At 57.5% G+C, this 18,228-nt stretch overlaps 2 protein-coding genes across 4 annotated transcripts in view; one reads left to right on the forward strand and one right to left on the reverse strand.

The window, feature by feature from the left end:
* Window positions 1–4,434, reverse strand: part of FAM83G (family with sequence similarity 83 member G) — a 30,010-nt gene extending 25,576 nt beyond the window's left edge. The window contains exons 1-2 of one of the 2 annotated variants that reach the window (XM_036894066.2): window positions 4,285–4,434; window positions 3,152–3,801 (exon numbers count right to left, since the gene is read on the reverse strand). In XM_036894066.2, coding sequence (XP_036749961.2) covers window positions 3,152–3,673 — 522 coding nt within the window. In that variant the 5' untranslated portion in view covers window positions 3,674–3,801; window positions 4,285–4,434. Of the gene's footprint in view, window positions 1–3,151; window positions 3,802–4,280 lie in introns of both variants that reach the window. The other variant, XM_057500797.1, reaches the window with a different exon arrangement.
* The window catches only part of SLC5A10 (solute carrier family 5 member 10), a 64,763-nt gene extending 46,535 nt beyond the window's left edge, over window positions 1–18,228 (forward strand). The window contains exons 10-15 of one of the 2 annotated variants that reach the window (XM_036894067.2): window positions 10,628–10,735; window positions 13,094–13,244; window positions 16,973–17,141; window positions 17,308–17,523; window positions 17,754–17,811; window positions 17,898–18,228. In XM_036894067.2, coding sequence (XP_036749962.2) covers window positions 10,628–10,735; window positions 13,094–13,244; window positions 16,973–17,141; window positions 17,308–17,523; window positions 17,754–17,811; window positions 17,898–18,004 — 809 coding nt within the window. In that variant the 3' untranslated portion in view covers window positions 18,005–18,228. Of the gene's footprint in view, window positions 1–10,627; window positions 10,736–13,029; window positions 13,245–16,972; window positions 17,142–17,307; window positions 17,524–17,753; window positions 17,812–17,897 lie in introns of those variants that run through there. The other variant, XM_036894068.2, reaches the window with a different exon arrangement.

Consider the following 18,228-nt stretch of genomic DNA (forward strand, 5'->3'; position numbering starts at 1 on the left):
AGGACACACCTGTCTATTGTCCCAGAGGATCACAGGGGGTCAGGGTGGCAGACTTGAAAGAACCCTAACAGCCTTTGATGCCTGTACCCACTTTATGGATGAGATGACTGGGGCTCAGAAAGGAGCTGGGGCTTGTCCTGGGTCACACAGCAGCAGAGGCAGAGCAAGGGACCTGGTGCCTACATTCTTGGCTCCCAGTACTGTGGCCCATTCGTTCCGTTCTAGTCTTTTAGGAAAAGGGAGACCTGATAGAAGGCTTGATGGGAACGTAGCCGCACCCGGCGGCAGACCTGGGGCGGACTGAGTGTGTGCTGCGTCACTTCCCTGCCCCAGGGTCTGCCTGTGTACTGACAACAGGCCGGGCTGCGGAGGTGGCAGGCTGGGCTCCCTGACTCACTGCCAGCAGTCCTGGCCCAGGTGCCCGGTGGGCTGGGGGCCAGTGCTCCGGCCAGGCTGCCAGGCCATGGAACCCCATCCCAGGCCTGCTTCTCCCTGCGTCGGCCCTGGAGCGGAGAGGAAGACACAGGGGTGAGGGGAAACAAGCTGATTCACAGGGAGAGATGAGGCAGGGCCCAGGGCCCAGCAGAGCACCTCATCAGCATCTGTCAGCATCTGTAAGCATCACAGCCCAGCCCCTACCAGCCTGGAGAGCAGCCGGGGCATCTGGAAGAGTGGCAGGTGGCGAGGGTGAGCTGCCCCTCCCTGCCCTGCCTGTCACTCTGTCCTGCCAAGGCCAGGGCAGGATGTGCAGGGGACTCATCCTAGCACCTGAGGACAGCACAGGCCTTGTCCCCACCCCTCCACCCAAGAACTAGCTAGGTGACCTTGGCAGGAGCAGGCCTCAGCTTCTACATCTAAAAAACGGGGCATATAACACTACCTGAGATTGGAAAGCACCTCACACTCAGTCAACAGTAGCTACTGTTACTACAGCCCACAGCACGCCCACCCCCCATCGCGTTGGCCATGGCTCGCTGGATGAATGTGACAGGGACATGTGCGGGCTGGAAAGCTGGAGCTCTGCTCACCTCAGTGCTGCCGGGCAGGAACCATACCCTGTCCTTCTCTGTGCCTCTGTGTCCCTGTTTGAAAGGAGGGATGCCTGGACTCTATGGCCTTTATGGGCCCCCAGCAGTGAGCCCCCATTTTCAGAGGGATGGAAGCAGGGGGCAATGCCAGCCTGTTGGGGAACATAGGAATGCCCTAATGGCAGTGCCACACACACAGTATCCAAACCTGCAGCAACTGCTTCCTGGCTATGCTGCCTCAGACAGGCGCCACTAACCAAATTATGGGGCCTTCATGGGAGCAAATAAGCTTACAGGGGCCCATGGGACTGCCCTGGCCATAGAGATGTGGGGAGGATGCCCCGGTGTGCAGCCTGGGCCTAGGCGCCCCTACCTGGCCCCATCACAGGGTCTGGCGGCGGTCTGTCTTTCCGTCTGGGGGAGATCAGACTCACTGGCTGTCCCAGTGCCCCACTGGGGTCTAGCGCCTGCCTCCTTCCTGCTCTGGGTTGGGGAGAGAGGCATGAAGGAGGCAGACCCTGGCACACCCCCCAAACTCCCTGCCAGGGCCTCTGTTTACTCATTTTTAAAAAAGGGGTGGAGGCTATGTAATGGGATCCCAGCAGGTCCTCATAGGGGATTAGGTTCTGCACCTCAAGACAGTCAGCAGTACTGTTGTACCCCACAGCAGGTGTGCAGTGGGTCATTCAGCTCAAGACCTGTGAAGGTCGTTCCTCCACCCCTTCCCTCCTCTTCCTCCAGCTCTTCGCTGCTCCATACCTGATTTTATCTTCACAACAGCTTTACCCTCACCACCACCACTGGGCAGACCAGAAACTCAAAGCCCCAGAGCTGCCTGAGGTCGGCCAAGAGCCAGGCTCCCTGACACAGGTGACCTGACTTGGCCAGCCCCCTGGGGAACAGAGACTTCACCTTTCTGGAAACCTCAGCCACGGCCACCTTGTCTGCTCCTGACCCACTGCTGGTTTCTCTGCCCAAGAGCTGCCCCAGGCTCTGTCTGGCAGCCAGATGGTCCCCAAAGCCAGTGCTCTATTTGCGCGATTTGCTGCCCTGCTCTCGGCCGGGAACAGCGAAGGGGCCAGACTCCTCTAGAAATACCTGGAACTAACCACTCACTACTCTCTACTGAGCTCAGACCTGGCTTTAGAATCCTTCTCAACACAGCTCACTAGGAAGGCTTTATCAGCCGTTGTCAGGATTTGCTTTGAGACCATGAAATGGCACTTCCACTCAGCAGGCAGGCCATTTGCTCATGGTCATGGCTGTCTGGCGATGGTCTAGTTCTGCAAGTGGTGAGCACCCCTCTCAGAATGTGTCCATGTATCAGCTAAGAATGACCATCCATTCTGGGGACCCAGCACAGCTCAGGAGGAGCTGGGAAGTGGAAATCCTGGCAATGCTTGAAGTCCCTTCAAGTGGCGAAATCCAACCTATGTAGACAGCCCTCAGCTGCATTCACTCTGCTTCCATCTCCGAGGACCTCAAGATCCCCACCCCCGAGCCTGGAAAGGTTCAGCCATTGCAAGTTCACAAAGAGGCTCAGAGAGGGTGAGCAACTTGCTGTCAGTAGCCCAGCACAGCCAGGAAACAGGCACATTTGAACTCAGACCTCCAGACCTGTCTCAGATGGATTCAGACTACTTCTCAGTCTCCATGCCTACCCCACCCCACTCTCTCCACACCCAAAAAGAGCACCAGAGAGCTCATGGTGTGAGAGCCTCTTGCTTCTCAGGGATTGTGAATCAGAGCCATCCAAGGGGCAGTAAGTGAAAGCCCCATTCCTCATCTCCCCACCCATCACAGCACCTTCTTCTGGGGAACCTGCTTGCCAGGTCTCAGGAAATCAGGAACAACCAATAATGCACAAAGGCCCTTTGAGATGGCACAGCCCACTGTCACCTGCCAGAGGACCCAGGTACATATACCTCTGCAAGAAGAGGAAGGAACCCGATGAAGGTAGGATAGGAGGCAGCCAAGACACCAAGAGTCCCCTAGGGGACCATGGCGGGATGGCTGTGCTGGGCTCTGAGTGAGTGTGCGCTAAGGTGGCGGAGATGCAGGGAGCCATTCAGGCTCCCCGGGCCAGCTTCCCCTCAGGGCCTCCCGGCCAGCCGCTGGCTCACCTTCTGGGCCTGGCCGATCATCTTGCGCACCACCTCTTTGATGTGGGCCTGTCCGTCTATGGGGGGCTGCATGTAGACACTAGCCCGGGTCACACCGCGGTAGGCGATGGTGTCTGGCCAGCCCAGGTCCAGCTGTGGGATGGAACGGTCCGACTTCTGGGGCCAGTACTCCAGTGAGGGCGGCGGATCTGCCTCGGTGGGTGCCCCACCACCCCTGCTGGCCTCCTCACTGTCACCAACAGGACCTTCCTCAGGGCCCGGGGGGCGGCCAGTGCCCCGTGGGTCCTCGGATCCCGGGTCGTAAACCTCGATGGTCTCCAGGATGCGCTTGAGCTCCAGTTCGGAGAGGAAGTCGCGGATGTTCTCCCGCTTCAGCACCTCATAGAAAGCCTCAGGGCCGCGGGCCACCAGGGTCTCCAGCGCCAGCCGCTGCTCCTCACTGTAGAAGAACTCGGGCTTGGACTCGCTGGAGCGCCAGTTGATGTGGTTATCGTCCAGACACTGTACCTGAGAGAAGGCCATGGTGCCGTTGGCTGGGTACCACTGCCGGCAGGCGCGAGACCAGGACGGTCGGATCCTAATTCCAGCCCAACAGGGCACAGTGGTTCTGGGGCCTCAAGGCTGCCTCCACTCCTCTGCCCATATGGAGCCTGCGGGAGAGACGAAGTGAATGCTGGGGTCAGGTCAGAGTGCAGGCAGGACTGGGGAGGGGCTCCAGGGCTGAGGTGGGGCCGGGCGTAGGGCAGCGGCAGTGGGAGAGACAGGGCGGGGATGGACGCATCCCGGGGCGCGGTGTGCTTGCCTCCGTATGGGTCATGGGACCCACAATCCAGAGGATTTCTGGAGCTGCCTAAAGTCCTGGGCAATGTGTGGGAGGGCCTAGGGCAAGTAGGGAACTTCCCAGGAGTTTCCAAGAGTGGAAGTTGGAAGGACGAACTCGTACTGCCTCCGGCCGTGCTCAGCGGCGTCCCCCACATTCCGAGGGCCTCCGGGAAGGGGTGGGGTCTTAAATCCCTGGGCGCTACGATCGGCAACCCCAGAGGCCTACCCGGAGGAGGCTCGGGGATGCGCGGCCGGCGGGCGGCGGCGCCCCGGGAGCCCGGGATCAGGAGCGCGGACCGGGACTCGCTTACCGGGTGGGCGCGGGCGAGGCGCAGCGCAGAGCCGGCGAGGAAGCCGCGCGGGCGGAGCAGGGAGCACAGGCGGCTGCTGGCCGGTGACTAAGTGCCGCCCCGCCCACCCCGCCGCCGCCACCTGCGGTCACGTGCCGCCCGGGGCGGGGCCGGAAGCTGATTCACCTCTCAGAGGGACACAGACCTAGGGTTGGTGTGTGTGCCCCTGTCTCTTTTGATACCCCTACCTCCGGGTGGCTTAATTTTAAAAGCTCAGGGACCAACGTTCAAGGTCTTTGCACCCTAGAGAGGGGCAGTGTTCTTCCAGAGAATACACAGCTGATCAACGGCCTTGGGACCTCCCCGTGTCTCTAGGGCTTGTTGGTAACCCTGGTCCAACCTGTGCGCAGTATCCCACGTGGGAAAGGAAGTCCGCACAGATAGATGCCCAGGCGTCCAGTCGTGGAAATAGAGTTGGGGATTGGGCTGACTGCCTTCAATTCGGAATAGGGCAAGGTCTGAACCAACCTCAGGAGCCTTTGTGTACAGGGCAGTTACCCACTACTCAGTCCCCAGCGCTGCTCCCTAAGGGTTCCCCTCCAGGACTGGTAACTCATGAAGAGCGGTGCCCCACCTGAACCCTGGGGTGGGGAGGGCGGGGAGAGTGGGAAGGGGCTGTTGTGGGCTAGGGGTCAGGCCCAGCTCTCTGCTCCCTGACCCTAAGGCTTGGGAGCCCCGGGACGTGGGGACCACATCTGAAAGCAGGCTGCAACTCAGGGCAGGGAGAGCAAAGCTCATTAAACCTGGCCTGACAAATAGACCAGACCCCACCCCAACGCGTGCCACAGCCAGTCAGCCAGGCACCTGGCACAGCCCTTCCCTCCTGTCCTGCACCACTCGCCCTGGATCTGTAGGGAGCAGCTGCATGCCTTGGCTGGGATTGGGGCCCTGGGGGCACTGCTCTGCACTGGTGAGGGCTGGCTGGTGACATCCCTGGGCCTGGGCCCATGAATCCCTCTCCCCCAGGACCCTTACCACCATCCATGTGCCCCACCCCTAACCCCCCACCTATGGCAACAACCAGGCTCCTCTCTGTGCTCGAGTCTACTTCTGGGTTTGTGTGTGTGTGTGTGTGTGTGTACTTAGTCATTCATCTATTGATGGACACTTAGGTTGTTTCCATGTTTTAGCTGTTGTGAATAATGCTGCAATGAACATGGAATGCAAATATCTCTTTGAAGTAGTGTTTCATTAAATACCCAGAAGTGGAATTTCTGGATAATATGGTAGTTCTTTTTTAAGTTTTTTGAGGAACTTCTGTGCTGTTTTCCATTCCTGCCAGCAGTGCAAAAAACAAAAGGGTCCCCTTTCGCAACATCCTGCCAATGAGTGCTATCTCCCAGCCATTCTAACTAGGTGTGAGGTGGTATCTCATTGTGAGTTTTTCTGCATTTCCTTGATAGTTAGTGATGTGGAGCATCTTTTCATGTAACCATTGGCTGCTTTTATGTCTCCTCCGGCAAAATGTTATTCAGGGCCTCTGCCCATTTTAAATCAGGGTTACCCCTCATTTTTTCTTCTAGGAGTTTTACATTCAAATCTGTAGTCCATTTTGAGGTTTCTTTGTATATGGTACAAGATAGGGAGCCAGTTTCATTCTTTTGCATTCAGCTATCTAGTTTTCCCAACACCATTTATTGAAGAGATTATCCTTTCCCATTATATATTCCTGGCTCTTCTGTTAGATTAATTGATCACATATGCACCGGTTTATTTCTGGGGTCTCCATTCTGTTCCACAGACCTATGTGTCTGTTTTTGTGCCAATACCCTACTGTTTTGATTACTATAGCTTTGTAATACAGTTTGAATTCAGAAAGTGTCATGTCTTCAATTTTGTTCTTCTTTCTTAAGGTTGCCTTGGATATTGTGTGGATCTGTGAAAATTTTAGGATTTTTCTTTTTATTTGTATGAAACATGCCAATGGAATTTTGATAGGATTGCATTGAATCTGAAGATTGCTTTGGGTAGTATGGATATATTGACAATATAAATTTTTTTCAGTCTGTGAGGATAGAATATCTTTTCATTTATTTGTGTGTCATCTTCAACTTTTGTCATCAATGTATTATAGTTTCAGGTAACAGGTCTTTCACCTCCTTTGTTAAATTTATTCCTAGGTGTTTTTTTCTTTTTGATACTATTATAAATGGGATTGTTTTCTTAATTTCTCTCTCCAATGGCTTTGTTGGTATACAGAAACGCAGTTTCCTCTGTGTACTGATTTTGTATGCTGCAAAATCAACTTTGCTGAATTTGTTCCATAGCTTTTCTTTTCATCCTTTTCACAGGTGTCCTAGAGCAAGAGTTTATAATTTTGGTTAGGTCTAGTTTATCCATTTATCCTTTGATGAATCATGCCTTTGATGTCAAGTCTAAGAATTCTGCTTAGCCCTAAATCCCAAAGATTTTCTCCCTTTTTTCTTTTTTTGCTCAAAGTTTGATAGTTTTACATTTTACATTTAAATCTATGATCTATTTTGAGTTAACTTTTGTGTTGGGTGTGAAATTTAGCTTGAGGCGGTGCTTTTGGCCTCTGGGTGTCTCCACAAGAGGCAACAGCCTCAGAGACCTTAAATGACCACCCTGGATCACACAGTAAGGGGTTAGCAGAGGTGGACTTGAACCCTGTCTGTGTACTTTTCTCCTGCTGCCTGCTGTGACGTCAGCCTCTGGATTGTGTCTCAGGGCTAGGCCAAGCCTCAGTGGGGAGTGGGGAGCACTCCACCATCCAGTGTCCAGTAGTCTCCTTGGGACAGGGTCATTCAGTCAACCCACAAACACCGGCAGAGGCTGCCATAGATCACAGTTATTGGTGGCATGGAGGATATTGCTCAAGGCCTGGGAAGCCCACACATCCTCAACAGGTTGAGAGGAATGAGCATGAGCTCCCTGCATTTATGGAGGGAGAGAGGCTGTTCCAGGGAGAGGAAACAGCAAACACAGAGGCCCAGAAGTGTGGGTGAAATTGGCCCGGAGAGGGTGGCCAAGTGGGTGGAGGGCAGGGCATGGCACAGGTAGAGCGTCATGATCCTCCCTGCAGGGTATAGAGAGCCTCAGAAAGGTGTGATCAGGGTGGATCGTGGACAGACTGGTTGTTTTAGAAGTTCTCTCTGCTGCTTGCAGGGAGGGTGGGCTAGAGGACACCAGGTGGTGCAGCTAGGAGATGGTGCATTTCACCTGGGCACCAAGCCCAGTGGCTGAACTCAGCATTGGTTGGGAGCACGATGCACGTGGGGGATGAGGAGAGGGACAGCTCCCTATCTTCTGGTGTGGGCCCTGGCTGGACTGGGGTGCTGCTGCACAAGTGGAGCTCAACTGGGGAGCCCCCAAGCCCATAGAAACTGGTGCTCTGGCAAATCTGGAAGCTCCCTGCCCAGCCCCTCACTGGCCTGGGGCTGCTCTCTCCTGAGTTGGCATGTTCAGGGGACTTTAAGTGGAGACACCTCTGCTGCTGTCATAAAGGAGAGGTTCTTTCTTGCTGTTCAGTACAAACACTCAGGTGAGTGAGCCAGTGGTACCCAGAGGTGCTGCCCCATGCTGGGAGCCTGGGCCAGGCTGGATAAACTCGGCCAGAACCTCCTGGCACAGGCATTCTGAGACACGATGTGCCTGTAACTCCTCACCTGTCTCTCCGGGAGAGCGGGGTCCTCCAAGAACCAGAGCTGGCAGTCCAGGCCCAGAACCTGTCAGGAGGGGCCCATCACTGCCCTCCAAGTGCTAGGCTCCAGTGGCCTGAGCCCTGCCATGGAGCCTGGGCTCCGTCCTGGGTCTGACTGTGTGTCCCAGGCGAGTTCTGCCTTGTCTGGCCCAGCTTCTGTCATCTGCACCGCCGGTGGTGGCAGAGGAGGTGGTGGCAGCACAGTTGGGTCAGACGGTGCCCGGCCTTCACAGCTCCTCGGGGATTCCTTCTCCCTCCCCTCCTCGACCCCTGTGCCTTTCCGGCAACCTCCCAGCCGTCCGCTGGCTTACTCACTCATTCACGAATGTTCACAGGCTGTCCCCTCTAGACCCAGCCCTGAACTGGGTGATACCTGGGACTAGGAGATGATTCAAACCCAGTGTCTGCACTTGGGGAGGTCCCTGTCTGGTGGGGGAGGTAAAATATGCAAACAAACAATTATGATTCAGCCCTTGGCCATAGGAGCTCTTGGGAGGAAGCTGCTCTGCCCTCCTTGCTGGTGGTGGTGGGGTCAAGGAAGGCCTCAGAAGACAAACCCTTTGCAATAGGCCACGAAGCAGGAGGTAAACAAGGGGGAGGAGGGGACTGTGTCTCAAAGGGCTGGGCGTGTGTGAGAAGATGTAAGCAGGTCAGGTGGCTGGTGCAGGACGCTGAGTGGGAGGACCTGGGATCAGCTGTCAAGGGCCTCAAATGCCATGGAAAGGATTTTAATTCCAAAATGCCATGGGTCCTAGAGATGGGGGTGGGAGGGTTTTCTGAGAAGTCAGTGATATAAATGTTAAAACAAAATTCATCCAAGTAAATCTGAAGAGCTAACTGGCTTTATTAAGCAATCCATGAATTGGGCAGCATCCCCTCTAGCAAACAGAAAAATGCCCCTAAGGGCAACAGAGAGAGGGAGGTTTTTAAAGGCCAGACAAGGAAGTCAAACAAAGAAAAGGATTACTTTGGGTGAGGCCACCTTCATCTGGTGACAAAATGGTCTTATTAGGTGGATTCCTTTGGGGAATAGAGAGGGCACATGTGACATTATCTTATCAATGCTTGACAGAAAATTCCTGACTGACTCCCTTTTTAGGGGAGGTTGAAGCAGCAATTAGGTTAAGTGTCAGACCTGGTTTAGTGGCTTCACCCAGTGGAAGGGACACCACGTTGGGCCTCTGTGTTTCTTTTTAACACAGCAAAGTGGTGATTTTGAAAGGATGAGGAGGATGGAAGGAAGGCAGTGAGGAATTGGTGCCCAGGATGTACCGAGAAGAGATGGTGTGGGTCTTGGCATGGGAGGAGAAGCCACCGGGCTGGGAGACTGGCGGCGGGGAGAAGGGGGGAAGACAGGCTATTACCTGGACAAAGCAGGGAGGAGGCAGTCTGCTGGACACACTGCACAGGAGGCGCCTTGGAGGTGATGGAACAGATGTCCTGCAAACGTGGAGCTCAAGAGAGGGGCTGAACAGAAACTGGGATGGGGGGGTCCTTGGATGGGGGTGACGCTGCTCCAGGCCCCTAGCCTAGAGAAAAGACATCTCAGGAGGGGCCTTTCAGAGGGGTCATTTGGAGGGGACAGTATTTAACTGAGCACTGCTGAGTCTGCAGACGGGGCACTGAGTCGTGGAAACGCTGATGCCCGCCTCCCCATGACTCTACCCCCAAACAGGACCTCCGGCCCAGAGGCTCTCATCCCTGCCCCCTCTTGCGGGTGGCTTCCATTTCTAAACTATCCCCCAAGTCTCATCCCCTCATTTGCTCTGCCCTTTGTGGGCCCCTGCTGAAAATCCCAGGGGTACAAGGGCCAAAGTGTTAGGAAGCATTTCACTGGCAGAACCAGCAAACACGGGCTGCCTCTATCCATCACCCCCACTGTGCTGGGTGAAGAGGTATCTTGCTGCGACCCTCCTTACCCCCGAACAACTCAGGAGACACAGAGGTGTTATTATCTGAAAGAGAAAATGGCTGCCCCCAGGGAGAGGGAGCAGCAGCTCCTGGGTGAGGAAGCACGTTTTTAAGGAGTAGAGGTAGGGTGTGTTCTGCGTTGGTGATTGGGTCTTAATGGGGGGCGGCCATCTGGTCGGTGGTGATTAGATCTTAAGGGGTGGGGGTCTTAGCGCGCCAGAATTTGCCTTCACTGGTCATCCCCCTGGGGGGCTGTGAGTGTGGACCAGCAGAGATGGCCCCTGAGTGGCTGTGGACATGGAGGGGCGCACCAGAATGGGGAACATCAAGGGGGTTTCCCTGCACCACGGCCATGGAGAAGTGCTGAGGTTCTTGCCCCCAAGAAAGGTTTCGAGGGGTAAGGGAGGCATAGAAGGGGGCTGCTCCCATGGCATGGCCTCACGGCAGGCCAGCCGCCTGGTCTGGGGTGGGGTGGAGACAGGCAGGAGGCTCCGTGATGGGGGACAGCAGGCAGGGAAGAGTGAGGGCCTTGGGGGCAGAATGGTTCTCAGAGGCCAACCCCCTCCTGGTGACCCTGACTGGGAAACTGAGGCCCAGGGCTGAGCAGCAGCTGCTGAGAGGTGGTGACAGAGCAGGTCCAGCAGGGATCCTGTGTTGCCCCCAGGTGCTCACGTTTGTTGAGAAGGGTGGGTGGGACAAGCGTGGGACACCCTGGGCATCCCTCTCATCCAGATGATGTGGCCTGCGTGGTGCCGGCTGAGTGTCTGCGGGCCTGTGGGGCTGAGATCGGCTGCTCCAATGTCGCCTACCCCAAGCTGGTCATGGAGCTGATGCCCGTAGGTGAGACTCTGGGTGGGTCCCAGGTGGGGTGCGGGTGGAACCCTGGGTGAGACCTATGAGAGCGAGGGACTCTGGGGGCCCAGGAGGCCACTCTGGATCTGGTGATGCTGTGTGACATCCAAGTGGGACATTCTGCTCATAAGGGAAGAGAGGAAAGTAATAATACTAGAAAACACTCATAAGGCACCAACCACGTGCCAGGCACTGTCCCAAGGGCTCCACATGAGAATGACTTGCCCCTTCTTCTCAAGAACCCTTGGTGCTCTTATTATGACCCCACTTTAAAGAGGGGTAAACTGAGATCTGGCCAAGGTCATGTAGCAAGTGAGCTGCAAAGCTGGGGTCTCAACCTGGATGTAATTTGCCTCCGGAGCTCATCCTTAACCTGTGCTGTCCCATCCCTTGAGAAAGGTTGTCACTCTCACCTCCTTTCAGGCCAGACCCTTTCATAAACTGCTTCCCATCAAAGGCTAGGCAATAGACTTATAGCTCATTTTATAGATAGGGAAACCGAGGCACAGAGAGGGGACAGTGACTTGTTCGTGGCTAGAGAGTCCATGACACACGGTCTGGTGGGCCCCAAGCCCACTGCCTGCTCTGACAGAATCAGGAGCTCAAGCCCCAGAGCCCACACCGCCTGCTCCCCCAGCAGGTGCAACTATGGGGCAGGTTTCAGCCGCGCCTGTGTTTCTCCTGGCGTCAGCAGCCCCACCAGTCTGATGTGGGGTGATGAGGTCCCTGTCACAGGAGGTATGCAAGCAGAAGCAACATGGCCAGGGATGTGGAGATCCCTCAACTAAGAGGAGGCCGCTTTCTGAGGCCTCTATAGCCTGTTTCCAGCTCCAGAGTCTCAGACTCTGGAGTGTCCGCCTCCCTCCCTTCCTGGCCCCACCCTACTTTCCCTCCCTCCAGGGATGCCAAGGCCCAGGGGATGTGAGTGCACAGATCAGGGATCAGATCTTGGCTCTACCACTTGCTGGCTAAGATATTCGGGACATGTCACTTCCCTGCTGGGAGCTTCGCTGTCCTCATTTGTAAATTGGGCATAATGACACCTACCCATCCCTCGGTGTTGTTGCTAGGATTAAATGTAATAACGCAGGGAAACTGCCTAGCACAGGCTTGGCCTCACTGTGGGTTCCTAGCTCTGGGCCTCGCCTTCCCCTCTGTTCTGGGGGGTCTCACTAAGCCCCCCAGTGCTGCCACCCAGCTGCTGCTGGGCCATAGCCCCTCTCTAGGCCTTGAGCTCCCATCGGGGAAATGGGTGTTGAATAAGCCCCCAAGTTTATCTCCCTCCTTCAGGAAGAGAAGGAGGGTAGAGAAATGTTCTGGGGAAAACTGACTGACTCACTTTCCTCTGGGTCCCATCCCAGTCAGCCTGGTAAGTGAACAGAGGGCACGGGCTGCCTGTAAGTCACAGCAGGCCAGACACAGAACCAGGGCCCAGCACCCTGGCCGGGCAACAAATGCCACATGTGAGGTGAGCCCTCGGGGGAGGCGGGGCGGAGGGCAGGCCGCAGGGAGGTTGCACTGGTGGGGCGGTGCTCAGGCTCTCGAAGAAAGAGCATGAGAGTCCTCCGTGACAGACCAAGGCCCAGAGAGGGGAGGCAATCAGCCTGAGCCCATACAGCATTATGCTGCAAGTTGAGAATCCTTCTGCCTCTTGGGGGTCCCCACACCCCAGGCCCTCTCCAGACCATGACTCCCAGAAGGCCTTGCAAAGCAGTGCCTAGCCCACCTCAGTGCGGGCCCTCCACTTGTTTTCAGCCAATCATGGGGTGGATTTTTCTCTCCTCCCTGGGGAACCACATCTCGTTTTCCACAGGTCACAAGAAGGGGGACCCCCTGTGCTTGCTGGGGCCTGCCACACACAGGAAGTGTCAGGACACCCCAGGCACTGGCCCACTGCACCTGCCCTGCTTGTTACCTCCAAGCAGAGGCCCCCCCACCCCCACTGCCCTGGCCAAGAGTTCTGCCTTCGGCCTGCTGTGAGCCCTTGGGCGCCTCTCTTGCCCTCTCTGAGCTCCCACTTCCTCATCTGTCAAACGGGTTAACAACCCTTCTGTGAATGAAGTCATGGGTGTGAAAGTGCTTTGTCAGCTGCCAGGCTCTGTAGAAATGAGAAGGCTGATAGCAGCACCACCAACAATAGGAGCAGGAACAGTCGTGACGGCCATTGCCAGCAGGATGCAGGCCAGAGCGGCGATTCAGGGGCCCCCCAGTTCCTCCTGGCTCCCCCTGCCGCCAGCCTCCTTGCCGCTGCCCCCCCCCCAGCCCCCAGCCCTGCTCTCAAGGTCAGGTGACCGGCGGAGGCTGCTGGCGGCTGGGCGGGAGGGTCACGGTGGCCCCCGCCCCCAGGTCTGCGGGGGCTGATGATCGCAGTGATGATGGCCGCCCTCATGTCGTCGCTGACCTCCATCTTCAACAGCAGCAGCACGCTCTTCACCATGGACATCTGGAGGCGGCTGCGGCCCCGCGCAGGCGAGCGGGAGCTGCTGCTGGTGGGCCGGTACGGGGCCTGGGCGATGGGGAGGGCCGGGCTGTGGCTGCCCCGGCCCCAGGACCCGCCCCCAAGGCCCCCTCAGAGGTGGGCTTTGAGGGGTAAGAAGGAGTTTTCCAGTTGGAGAAAGGAGGATGCCGGGGAGGTGAGGAGAGAACGCCGTCTGTCCCACCTCCCTCACTGCTCTCCGGGCCACCCCGCACAGGCACAGCCCTCATCGTGGATGTGTCTCTTACCCTGAGCTGAATCTCCAAGGGCATGTCTGCTGGGGAGGGCCTCCTCCCGCAGCCGGCCGGGAGAGCTCCGCCTTCCCCACATCTGAGCCCTTAGCCGTCTTGGTGGTTCCCAGCTGCCCCAGAGAGCGCCCAGAGCCAGGACTGGGTGGCCACATTCAGCCCCACGGAGCGTCTGCCCATTTCCTCCCGGCCCACTTGTCCCCTCCTTACTGCCTCCATGACTCACCCTGGTCACTGCAGACTCTGCTCGTGTGCCCTCCTCCGTGCAGCCTGGCACCCCTAAGCAAAGAATGAGCCTCTCTGCTTTCTGGGCCTCCTGTAGAGGGCTGTACGACAGACTGTTGCCCTCACGGGTCCAGTGTGGCTCCTGTGCCTCTCCTCGTGGGGAGCTGTCTTGCCCAGCCCTCCACCCCTATACTCAGACAAGCACCCAGGAACCCTCTAGGGGTGAACTCAGCAATGGACAGCAAGGAGTTGGTGTCTCCGAGTGTGTGCCTGTGTCTGTCTGCTCAGGCCCTTTCCCGGGTCCCACCCTCCTGGCTCCCCCCAAGCCACGGGGTGACTCTGCTGGTTGAGGAGCCCAGCCCTATGGAGCTTAGCTTGGCCCACAATGCTCCCCACCTGCAGGGAGCCCGTGGTGCCTGTTCTCAGGGGGGCGTCTTTCCCGGGGCACCAGGCAGTTGTCCCAGTGATGCACAACTGCTGGGCTCCTGCTGGAAGGGCGCTGTTGGGACATGCCTGACAGCAGGCGGTGTGAGCTCATCCTCAGGCTCACAGCCTCCTGCAAAACAAGTAGCCCCTCCCTCCCGCCTCACAGGGTGCTTCTGTGTCAGCATGTCCTGGCCCCTCGACCACCTCTCCCCACCAGGTGGCTCCCCTGTCCCTCCTCCGCAGCCGTGTGGCCCCGGGGAGCCAGCCCCTGTCTGATGGAGACCCCTAGCTCCTCCATGGGACCTGGGACCTGGATGCCCTCCTGCTGCCAGCGTGTGCCTCGGACCCCTGGCCTGGGACACTGGCAGCCTCAGTGCCTGCCTGGTGGCCTCCATGTCCCCTGCCCACTACTTCTCTGCTTGCACAGAAGCAGGCTTCTCTCCTGCTCCTTCCTGACCTGGTCTCTCCTCTGTGCCAGCTCACCCCCAGCATGGCACCCGTGGTCCTCCTTCCCACTTCTTCCACCAAGTCAAGCCCCAAACCCCCGGCCCTGCCAGCCAGACCATGGGCACAAGGCTGGGGGATGTGGGGCAGGTTGCTCACTTTCTCTGGTCCCAGTTCTCTCAGCTGCCAGTCTGGCGGTGTGGAAAGGGCTCAGTGCTGGGTGTAAGGTCAGGGTTCATCTCTGCCTTGCCTCCTCGTTGAAGCACTGGGGCATCCCTAACACCTCCAGTCTCCTCTTTCCCCCAGCAACATCGTTTAAGCTGTATTTCCTAGGCGGTGTGGAGTCCTGGGTCTTCAGAGCTCTGAATCAAAGACATATGGGACTTACAGAGAGGACAGCAGAGCATGCCCAGAAACCTGGGGATGAGGTCACTGTGGGGCCGAGACAGTCAGGGTCATGCCAGTGACCCCAGAAGTTTATAAGGTCGGGCTGGTGCCAGAGGAGCCACCACAGGCCTGGTGGCAGTGATGACCCCGTATCTGGGTCCCTGATCTTTGTCAGCCTTAGGACCCACCCCCTAGTTCTTCATTTCCCTCCCCTGCCAGCCCCTTCTGTCCATTCTCTACTCAGTCCACAAAGAGTGCCGGAGTCCTCCCTGGTTCCCTGCATCGAGGTGGAGAATATGAGGGACCCAAAGAGATCTCAGAGGCCCCCATGGTCCTTAAGGGGCTCCCTTTCAACCACAGTTGCCACCCAGGAGCAATGGGGGGACAACCATCCCACTAGCAGTACATGTGTGTATTTTGAGGGGGGCATTGGGAAGGCTTCCTGTGGGAGGAGGGCCTGGAGCTGGGCCTTGGAAGATGGAGGGGGTAGTGGGGCAGGAGGTGGAGACTGGCATTCCAGGCAGGAGGAGCAGTCTCTGGATTTGAGGTCCCTCTGGGGGCAGCCTGGTGGCAGCTGGGTTGGAAGAGGAAACCCCAGAGAGCAGTAAGAAGGCGAGGTTCCCAGCCCTGGCCTTGCGCAGAGATGCTGAGTCTGGGGTTTGAAGTGATAACCTGTGTGAGGAGGGTGGGGTGGGATGGATGTTAATGGAGCCCACCTTTGCTTTTGAAGAGGGCAGTGCCCGCCCACCTGCCAGGCTAAGGGTTAATTAGCCTTAATCAAGGTGGCACCTCCTTCCTCCACCCTCTCCCTTAGGCCTGGAAGGGCAGCAAGGCAGGCAGGCAGGCAGGCAGGCAGTAAGGAGGACCCACCCCAGCTGCACACACAGCCCTTTCAGCCCTGCTGCCCTGTCCAGTGTCCCAGAGCGTCTCCCCAAGCACCCACCTCGGGAGTGCAGTTGCCCATCTGACCCAAGACACCGGTGAGGTGTGCTCAGCCAGGGAGGAGCAGATAGGCCTCCTCACCCCGGCTTCATCCCCTTAGCTGGCCCCACACCTCTTTAAGTCTCCGTGGCCCCTCCCCCGAGAAGCTCTCCTAGATTAATGCTTCCTCTGGATTCCCTCTGCACAGCCCTGAGCACAGGGTAACAGGCTCATTTGCTTTGTTTGTTCAACTCTGAGTGCTGGCAGGGACCAGGCCCACTTATCCCCAAGTCTGGGCTTATAGCACAGTGCCCTGCTCTCAGGTGGGCTCCTAATGAGTGGTTTGTTGAATGAATGAGTAAATCACATCCCTGCGGTGGCAGGCCACGCCCAGAGGGTTCACACTGGTCTGAGGTCTCAGGCTCCACAGCTGAGGAGTCCAGGTCCTGACCCAAACCCAGACCTCCTGGCCCCAAGTCACACACTTTTGGATGGAGGTTGCCCTGTGATGGATGTGAGTCGATGGTTGGGGACTGCGCCAGCTAGAGGCCACAGCTCCTATAAAGGCCCATCAGTGTTAGAAGAAGGGCCAGAAGATCAGTCTGTCCCAAATTAGAGGGTGGCAGGTCATTCACACAGTTACCAAATGTTTACTGAGCACCTACTGTGTGCCAGGGGATACAGCAGTGAACTAAATAGATGAGGCTCCTGTCCTCCTGGTGCCCCCAGCTGTTGTGGGGAGATGGACAGTAAGCAGGTAAACATCCAAATATACTTGAGTCTGGGCCAGGTGCCCTGAAGACAAGCAGGAGACCCTGGGGGGCATCTCCAAGGGCTGCCTCAGTGGAGACCCCAGGGACAAGGAGGAGCAGATGGGCTGACTCAGGGGATTGTACCTGCAGGCTGCAGGGAGCCACAGAAGTGTCTGGAGCAGGGCAGGCTGGCTGCATGCAGCCTGGAGGAGTGGACCAGAGGCCAGGGAGAAGGCTGGAGCTGGGGCAGCAGGGGATGGATGGAGATCAAGCCTTAGTGATGGTGGGGGAGGTGGGGGAGGGAGGAAGGGCCTCGAGGGATGAGCCGCTGGGTGCCTGCCTGCAGGCTGGTCATCGTGGTGCTCGTCGGTGTGAGTGTGGCCTGGATCCCCGTCCTGCAGGGCTCCAGCAGTGGGCAGCTCTTCGTCTACATGCAGTCAGTGACCAGCTCCCTGGCCCCGCCAGTGACCTCCGTCTTTGTCCTGGGCGTCTTCTGGCAGCGTGCCAATGAGAAGGTGGGTGGGTGGTGGGGAGAGCTGGGCAGGAACAGGACGTGGGGTCAGCTCGGCTCCCTCCCTGCACATGAGCCGTAGCTGTTCTCATCGTCCCTAGACACCAGTGTGTGCTGGGGACCTTGGCCGGCCTCCCACAGCCTCACCTGCCCTGCATCTTCCTCCCCAGGGGGCCTTCTGGGGCCTGATGGTGGGGCTGGCCATGGGTGCCACGAGGTTGGTCCTGGGATTCCTGCACCCGGCCCCGCTCTGCGGTGAGCCAGACACGCGGCCTGCCATCCTTGGGGGCATTCACTACCTGCACTTCGCCATCGCCCTCTTTGTGCTCAGTGGGGCTGTGGTGGTGGCTGGGAGCCTGCTGACGTCACCCCCGCAGGCTGTTCAGGTGAGCCCACCCTCTCCCTCAACCCCCACGTCTATCCTTGACCCTTAATAATTCCTGACTCTGGTCCCATTCTGACCCCTGACTGGAGAATTTTCTAGCCCTTGACCCCAAACTCTGTCTGGCCTTGGCCTCTGTCCCTTTTTGAATTCAGCTGCCTTCTGTCACTGACCCCAACCCTGTGTGGGTCCACCCTGGTCCTGCCACACTCCCATCACTACCATTTTCTGCAGATTGAGAACCTGACCTGGTGGACCCTGGCTTGGGACAAGGCCCTGGGAGCCAAAGCAGGTAGCGTACGATCCTGGACTCTGTCTCTCCCTCCCACCCTGTGGAGGGGCCCTGTGGCCTTCATCTCCCTCTCCCACCTCCTCCAGGTGATGGCCAAACACCCCAGAAGCACACTTTCTGGGCCCGCGTCTGTGGTTTCAATGCTGTCATCCTCTTGTGTGCCAACATCTTCCTCTATGCCTATTTCGCCTGACTCTGCCACCTGGGCAGGAAGGCAGGAGCTCTCAGCGTCCTCAGACACCTCCCTGATCAGGACACTGAGGCCCAGAGAGGGGCCGGCTCCCCTCGCAGCTGCATGGCCGGTCAGTGCCAAGGAACTTACCAAGCTCCCAAAGCAGGTACCCTGAAAAATCAGGGGCGGGGGCAGCGGGGAGAAAGAATGTGACATTTCAAAATAGTGCATAGTAGTCATAAATG

This window comes from Manis pentadactyla, chromosome 4 (genome assembly GCF_030020395.1).
Source record: "Manis pentadactyla isolate mManPen7 chromosome 4, mManPen7.hap1, whole genome shotgun sequence".
Classification (NCBI taxonomy): domain Eukaryota; kingdom Metazoa; phylum Chordata; class Mammalia; order Pholidota; family Manidae; genus Manis; species Manis pentadactyla.